Source organism: Hyposmocoma kahamanoa, unplaced genomic scaffold (genome assembly GCF_003589595.1).
Source record: "Hyposmocoma kahamanoa isolate Upper Pololo Valley unplaced genomic scaffold, ASM358959v1 160, whole genome shotgun sequence".
Lineage (NCBI taxonomy): Eukaryota > Metazoa > Arthropoda > Insecta > Lepidoptera > Cosmopterigidae > Hyposmocoma > Hyposmocoma kahamanoa.
This window is the reverse complement of record NW_020653575.1, coordinates 5008470-5016500: the sequence shown is the minus strand read 5'-3', so window position 1 is coordinate 5016500 and position 8031 is coordinate 5008470. Positions and strand designations below refer to the sequence as shown.

At 37.4% G+C, this 8031-nt stretch overlaps 1 protein-coding gene across 2 annotated transcripts in view; it reads left to right on the top strand.

Moving 5' to 3' along the window:
• Nucleotides 1-8031, top strand: part of LOC113240668 (ceramide synthase 5-like) — an 80083-nt gene that overhangs the window by 59166 nt on the left and 12886 nt on the right. For both annotated transcript variants that reach the window (XM_026478032.1, XM_026478031.1), the window contains one exon: nt 6718-6939. In XM_026478032.1, coding sequence (XP_026333817.1) covers nt 6718-6939 — 222 coding nt within the window. The remainder of the gene's footprint in view (nt 1-6717; nt 6940-8031) is intronic.

Here is an 8031-nt window from a genome sequence, read left to right as displayed (position 1 = left end):
ACTCATTCAGCCAGCAATTCTACTCATAGAGTACGGCCTAGTCTACAGTACCTAGGACATCTAACCGCTCGACGTCCACTCGGTTATCTTGCCTCAAATAAGCCCTTTTCGTGACACGATCTTCTCCCATTCTCTCCATGTGTCCGAGCCAGTGGCGTTTCGCAGCTTCAGTTTCTCCTACAATATTGGGCCCGTACATCAGATCTTTAATCTCAAGAATCTTCCATGCCCTCCAGCTCCCATCATTTTTTGAGTTGGTACCAGAATTTTCCGCAAGATAGTACAGGATATTTTTCACATTTGGTCTGTTGGATTCCGAGATGGGGCAAGTAACTTTTAAATCTTCGAATGCAGCATCACTTATTCTTAAAAATAATATTCCATGAAGCAAAATGTCCTATCTGCAATATTTAAAGTTCTTCCCCTCCGTATCCCATAGACTTAAGACGATGTATAGATTATTATTAATTAATAATAGTGGTCTTGTGTAAATCTCCATGTGCCATTTGACTAGTGCCAAAAATGTACAATTCTATTTGATATGATAAATTGGAATTTATTTTTAACCGACTCTAAAAAAGGAGGAGGTTCTCAATTCGACAGTATTTTTTTGTATATTACGCAGTTATTCCGGTCAATCACCGGTGCACCATTTGTGAACTGATTGTGACGATTCTTTTTTTTTGTCAGAAAGAGGGTAGGTACCGTATTGGTCCCATTTGAATTTGAAGAAAGTATTCCATCTCTAAGGGTGGCTAATTAGGGGATGAATCCTGTTTCGCAAACTTTCCAGTAACCGATTTCAATAAAACTTGGAAAATGGATGTAATTCCACGAACTATTGAGGTCGGTTTTTTTTTACAAAAAGTTATCATTTTTATTTCGTCACTATCCCAGAAAAGTTATTTTTTAAATTTTCGTCACTTCTATAATTGTTCTCATGTCACACCTTTAAATTACAGAATTCTATGCACCATCAGTACGTAGATTACTCAGACCAGGGGGTCTACTCTCGATCTCCGTCCGACATCCGTCCGAAACAATTACTGTCAAATAAGTAATATTCGACAAAATTAAAAGACAAGTATCATGTATGAAGCGTCATTCGCATCACGCATCTTTTCATTTGGTCAAGTATTGCTTATTTGGCAGTAATTGTTTCGGACGGATGTCGGACGGAGATCGAGAGTAGACCCCCAGAACCAATTCAGAAAACCTGTTTTCCCAAGTTGGTCTTACAGAGAATCGAATCCGGGATCCTCATCTAACATCCATGATCGCTGGGCTACAGACGTTTGCAGACATTTTATATTTTAATCAATCATTATTCCAAGTGTTGTAAACTCGACGTGCTGATTTCAACACAATGTTTCCCTTAACCCTTTCATATAATTAAATGCACACAAAAATGTCAGTACTTTTCTTGCCGTAGCTCTTATAATATGCGATGATGTTCAATGTACAGTCTCTTGACTGTACATGTCAAGCTTGACACTTTGTACTTTGGACAGTCCTATCGAGTATATAACCAGAAATAGACTCGAAATAAGGGCAATATATTCCTGGTAACACGTTAGCGATACAGCTCTTATAAATATCAACTCTCGTTTGTACTGAAATATAGACAGGCCAACTACTGACCTGTGTGTACGTCTCCGTATATTCCAAAAAAATATTCTGTATTTATTGTAATAAAGATAATATCTCTAACAATGCCGTGCTGTTCTATTCGGTGGTGTGAGAAAAACAGCAAAACATCTAATTACAAAATAAACGGAATCAGGTTTTATCGGTAAATAAATATGAAATTTGTAATTTTGCAATTTCAAAAAATATAGCAAATTATATTATAGCAAAGCTCAAGTTAACTGGTCGATTTGAAGTGAAACACCCGTCAATTGTTTCGAATTCGGGCTAGCCAATCGGAGCGCAGTTGTCACGGTAATTATATATTTCGTCTCTGTTTCTGGTTATATACTCAATGGACAGTTCTTATCGTAAGCGGCATAGAGTTGGATTTAAATCTTAAGTGTCAATTTAAGTTAAGCTTGACGTGCTCTTGACCCTGTACGTAAATTATTAAATTTTGTCAGTACGTTTTTGATACTTCTCTATGGAAAAGCGGTAGGCGGCAACTACACCGAAAGCACTTGGTAATCGCACTGTAAAGCTTGTAGTTGGTTTTTAACCTTTCAATTCAACTGTATGTTTTTTTGTACGTATGTTACGCGTAACTGAACAGATTTTGATGATTTTTTTTTTGTTGGAAAGGGGGTACCTCAGTATTGATACCATTTAAATTTGTAGAAAATGTTTTATCTCTAAGGGTGGCAAACTTGTAATTTGAGATTCATATAGCGAGTTTTTTTATGATACAAAGCGACAAGACGACCAAGTACGTCTGGTTAAGCGACACGCGTGTCCATGTCCTTAACAGTTGCATTGCCAATCGGAGCTTTGTTATATTATATTATATTGTCACATTACTGCTTGGCGGCAGAAATAGGTAAGGTGGCAGTACTTCCTTGGACCAACTCTTTCACAAGCAGCTTTACTGCTACTAGAAGAACTACTTTGAAGGTATCGTTAACATGGCCTTTCGGATTACACAATACCGCGTAGATTATCCTATTAATATTACTTGAAGCGTCTCTAGCGCCATCAGCCACACACAAAATTTTTGTATCATTAACACTAATTACGAAACCAATAGCGAGAGATATTGCTTCTAAATATTCACAAATGTATATTTAAGTTACAAATTAAAGTTATCGGGGGTACTCGTACATCGCCGCCACAGTGATTAGAACTGTAGACTTTTCAATTGAGAATCACTTTTCAATCACTCTCATACTGGGCTATAACCGCTGTAATTTTTAACATCCGGTAAAAATAACAACAGCTGTAGAATACAGTACGATTGGCTGATATACTACATATACTTATGCATATTTATAGACTTAACTGTGGTCTACTTTTTGTAACTACTTAACACTAGATTGCTCTCACGCATGCGTTGTATGTGTTACTCGTGTTTCTTTTTGAAAAAATAAAACAAATTGTTATTCTGCTGCCATTGACTTACAATTATATGGACGTCGGGTCCGCGCTAAAAAGTGTCCGAAGTTATAGGGCGTTAAAATCGTATACAGAGCGTCATTCACGCTTTAGTCTTCGTTTGTTCGACTGACAGCGAAGCAAGCAAAATTAGACAGTACTGCGATGACATTACAATTTAAATTCAACGTTTTAGCTTTTTCATATTCATTTACATGTCACTACGTTTAAATAGGTTGACTTGGGACATTTTTTTCGTGGTTTGTGTATTAGACCCGTCGTCCATTTATTTGTAAGTCAATGTCTGCTGCCGTGCATTAAAAGGGCGTATGTGATTTGTTTTTTCAAAAACCTGGCTTGACCACTGCTGGCCTGACCACGACTGACTTGACCAAGATTGACTGGCCTGAGTATATAGCCTTGCACTACTGGAGGTGGGCAGAATGTTATGACCCTTTTTGACGCCGTCTGCATGGTATTGCTGCCAGCAGGCGGACTGATAGCATGTCTATTGACTGTCTTTTCTTTTGGATTTTGTTATTTTCTTCGTTTTCATTTTGTTATGTACACTGTCGTGATCAGAAATAATCTCAGTACAGAGTCCAAAAAAAACCGACCTCAAAAGTACATGGAATTACGTCTATTTGCTAAATTTTATTGAAAGATCCCCTGAGTTCGCCACTATACAGGACTTGACACTGGAGATAGTAAAAATCGTTTCTCGCTGCTCGAAGTATATTAAGAGAAAAACGCCTTGAATTAGAGAAATAGCAAAATCAACCATTAAAGTAATTGCTCCTAAATTAATGTTAGGCGCTATTTATGAAAATGAATCTTCATGCGTGAACAGCCACCCTTCGAGGTGGATGATTTTCTTCAAAATGAAATGGGACCACTATGGAAGTACCCCCTTTCCAACAAAAAAAGAATCATGAAAATCGGTTCACAAATACCGGAGTTATCGTGTAACATACGTACAAAAAAAAGAACATACAACGAATTGAGAACCTCCTCCTTTTTTGAAGTCGGTTAAAAAAAGGCCGATCTATCACTACTTTTATTTTTTCCTAAGTGGATAAGGTATAAAGTTGCCGCAAGATTATTTTCTCGTTTTGAGTTTTGACACAAGCGCACTTTCAACTAACGGCGGCAGTATTGTTATCAAGTATTACCATTTAAATTTAAATTTAAAAAAACCCGACACCCTCAAGTTGGGTAACTTTGAACTTCCTTGTAACTTTGCATAAAAAATGGTTTGAAGATTTTTTTCTCAAAAACTTGTAGCCAAATACATTGATAGCTTCGTGAAACGGAAAGACAATTATTCTAGATGTCAAATGTGACTTAACAATTGTCAAAAAGTTTTTTGTACCCGTAGGTAGTTGCTAATATGTAAATAGTATCACCAGCCCCCGTAATCGCGACTCGCGCGATATAATTGAAATAAGCGCGCGCTATTGGCTGTCTCAATCAGATCTAATTTAGATAGCCAATAGGGCGCGCTTATTTCAATTTTATCGCGCGTGTCGCGACTATCATGCGTAGCCATGCTACGGGGGTAGGTGAATTTATTCAGTTTGTTCAACTTCAACTTTGGTAGCTATGGCTCCGTCGTTTTGCGCGACGATTTCGTCAACGTCAGGGTTGAAAGACTAATTTATTAAGGACTCAGTGCGGTGGTGAGATAAATTGCCGGTTATTAAAATACTTAAGCGGTTATTATGCAAATTAACGGTTATAATTTTTTTTAAGGCATTAGAAAAATATAATTTGAAGGCTCATGTTGTTTTCTTTCTTTTGGAATTCAGTTTGATAAATTTTACAATTAATTTACTGAAGCGCGAATGGACAATTTTATGGCTGTCATCCGTATTTTCGTTTTCATTTAGTGTTCTTAGGTTTTCGCGACTGTTACACACAGGAAATGAAACTATTTTTCCGGATTTAAATCGGGTTATTTGTTTTTTCAGACCAACCAACGTTTTCAATCAATTCAATCAGGTTTGACAAACTCCAGGTTCTTGTAACAGAAGTCCGTTGCCTACCCAGGACGCTGCGAGAGGCAGCATCACGATTTAAACGAAAAACACGATTTAAATCCGGAAAAATAGTTTCATTTTCTATAATTCTCATTATTTTAAAAACTGACGATTTTCGTAGTATAGTTTAAAATGACATGTAATTGGTATCCGTCAGGATGGCTGGCCCAATAAAATAAAATATACAACTCGAACTGGGCGCATTATTTACGGTAGTAAATAGGTATATTTGCTACATATAATAAAACATTTGCTACCTTTGCGTTAATAACTGCCTCCGTGGCCGAACGGTTACCATGCCGGACTGCCACGCAGAGGTCCCAGGTTCGATTCCCGGGTCGGGAGAAATGTTTGTATGGCCTACATTTATTTCTCTCGTGAGTTTGGGTGTAATTTGTGGTTGTCTATATGTGTGTCCATGGCACCCGCGACACAGGGTTTCCCTAGTGCGGGGCTATGTTGAGTGTGTGCGTTATTTATTTTATTTTTTATTTTAATAAATATATTAAACAAGTTTGTTATAATTAGTAATACAAAGATCGAACACTCAGAAATAAATACTTCGATGCGTGACAGCTGGGAATAAGCTGTGGAGGCGACCAGCGTTGTGCAACGCTAGAGCACCCTTAGGTTATACAAGCCGCACTGTAAAAAGCGTAAAAAACCAATGAAATACGATTAGAAAACGCAAAAATTGCTACAAGCTTAAGCTGAAAGAAAGGCAGATTCGGTACTGTATGAATTGGCAAAAAAAGGAAAGATATAAGAAAAGGTTATCACGTATGCCGCTAGAGGCCGCGAGTTAAGTTCTAAATCACTTTCTGTTTGTTCAAATGGATTTAATATTCAATTATAGTTACGAAGTTAGTCAATTTCATAATTTTTGGTGATATGGAATGTAATGATTCATAAATACTGTAGTTCTATGTTGTAAACAGTAGTAGTAAAATAGTACATGTATTGAAAATTATTTCATAGGCATTTTAATGTTGTGGTTACTTACTCGGTGTTTTCTAGCGCTTTACCACGGATTTGTAATACGTCTACGAAATTATTAACAATTATACGTAGAAGACGATTGCCGTAAAATTTTACACAGGCGCTTAAACATATTTTTTTAAATAGCTTTTTATAGAAGCTTTCTAAAATAGTGAAAATAAAGTGTGTTTATGTTGTAAATAGTAATATCAAAGATATACATGTATTTATGTGGTCTGTGATGTACATGATATCGTCGTTGCAAATTTAATATCTCCTACGTGTTCAAAGTAACTATCATAGAAAAACGAATAAAGCTTTCTGGAGGTAAAATAATCCCTCTGACATTTCGGACCGTCGTCGTGCGTAAACGCAGTAAGGGTGCTGGTGAAATTACAGGCACATGGGACTTGTCAACTTATGTTTCAGAGTGACGGTGGGACAGAGGCAGTGCCCCTAAGATCTTTGCGATTAAAAGCTCTGAGTGGCACTGCACCTGTTATGGATAGGCGTGTCGCTTACCACCAGACGCACGTCTTGTTCGTCCCGTCGCTTGGTTTTATAAAAGAGTTAGATCTACCCTGTTTTGCTATACCTACAAAACATAATATATTTGCGTAACTTTCGTGTTATTTGTCTTCAGCTATGCGGGCTTGCCAAGCAACTGGACATGACAGAGCGGCAAGTGGAGCGATGGTGGCGCCTGCGCCGGTCGCAGGACAAACCTTCGACCCTGGTGAAGTTCTGCGAGAACATGTGGCGGTTTACATTCTATCTGTACAATTTCTCGTACGGATTATTCGTTTTGTGGGATAAAGAATGGCTGTGGGATATTGACTATTGCTATCTCGGGTATCCGCACCAGGTGAGGAATTTTTCACAGTTTTTATTTCAAAGACTTCCAACGCGAGCCCCACTTACTCTTTTTAACCTACTTCAAAAAATAGGAGGAGGTTTTCAATTCGACTGTTTTTTTATTTATGTATCTTACGCGATAACGCGATTTGTGAACCGATTTTGGTGATTTTTTTTTTGTTGGAAAGATCAGTAGTGGTCCATTTAAATTTGAAGAACATATTCCACCTCTAAGGGTGGCTACTAGGGGATGAATCCGTTTCGCGCACTTTCCGGTAACAGATTCCAATAAAACTTGGCAATAAAATTTTGAATCTTGACTTTTGCCTCTTTTCTTCCCTGAAGTATAGTTATACTTTATTCTGTAAGAAAATATGTTCTATATTATATTTATTTCATTTTACAAACAGCGCCTTAGCTGCATTTTATTTTAAATTTTTTGTTTAAGGAAATGTAACCTTACCTTATTGAAGACCAAGTTTAAGTTGCGTTGCTTTAATGCAGCCTATTGGGGGCGACCCTTACAATGAAAACGCGTGCTGCGGCAAAGTCTACATACGTAAGGGGCTCTCACACCGCAACCGCTCATTCATTATGAATGTTTTGTAACTAGACGAGATTGATCTTGCCGCGCTCGCTACCGTTCTGCCTTTTCTTTGTACAGGAGCGGATAGACAGAGGAAGTGACTTGCGAAATCATTTGTAGGTTCTGCAAATGTAACGTCACTGGGCCAATATTTTAAAATCCATATAGCCTGGTACCATCTTCTTGGTAGATTATGTATGTTAGCGATGCGCGGTAGCAAATGATTTCGATATTAGAGTCATTAGTAATTACTAATACTATCATTCGAATGATAAATTAGTAACTTACTAATTTTCGTATTCCCATGATCTGAATGATCATTCATAACAAATACATAGATTCCATAGAGAACAGCGATAGTCGTGGTCACCTAGCCCTCTCTGACATATCGCCATGCAAAAAATGGATTGTATATAGAAATTAGCAAATGATTTCGATATTCGAGTCGTTAGTAATTACTAATCCTATGACTCGAATGATAAATTAGTAACTTACTAATTTTCGTATTCGCATGAT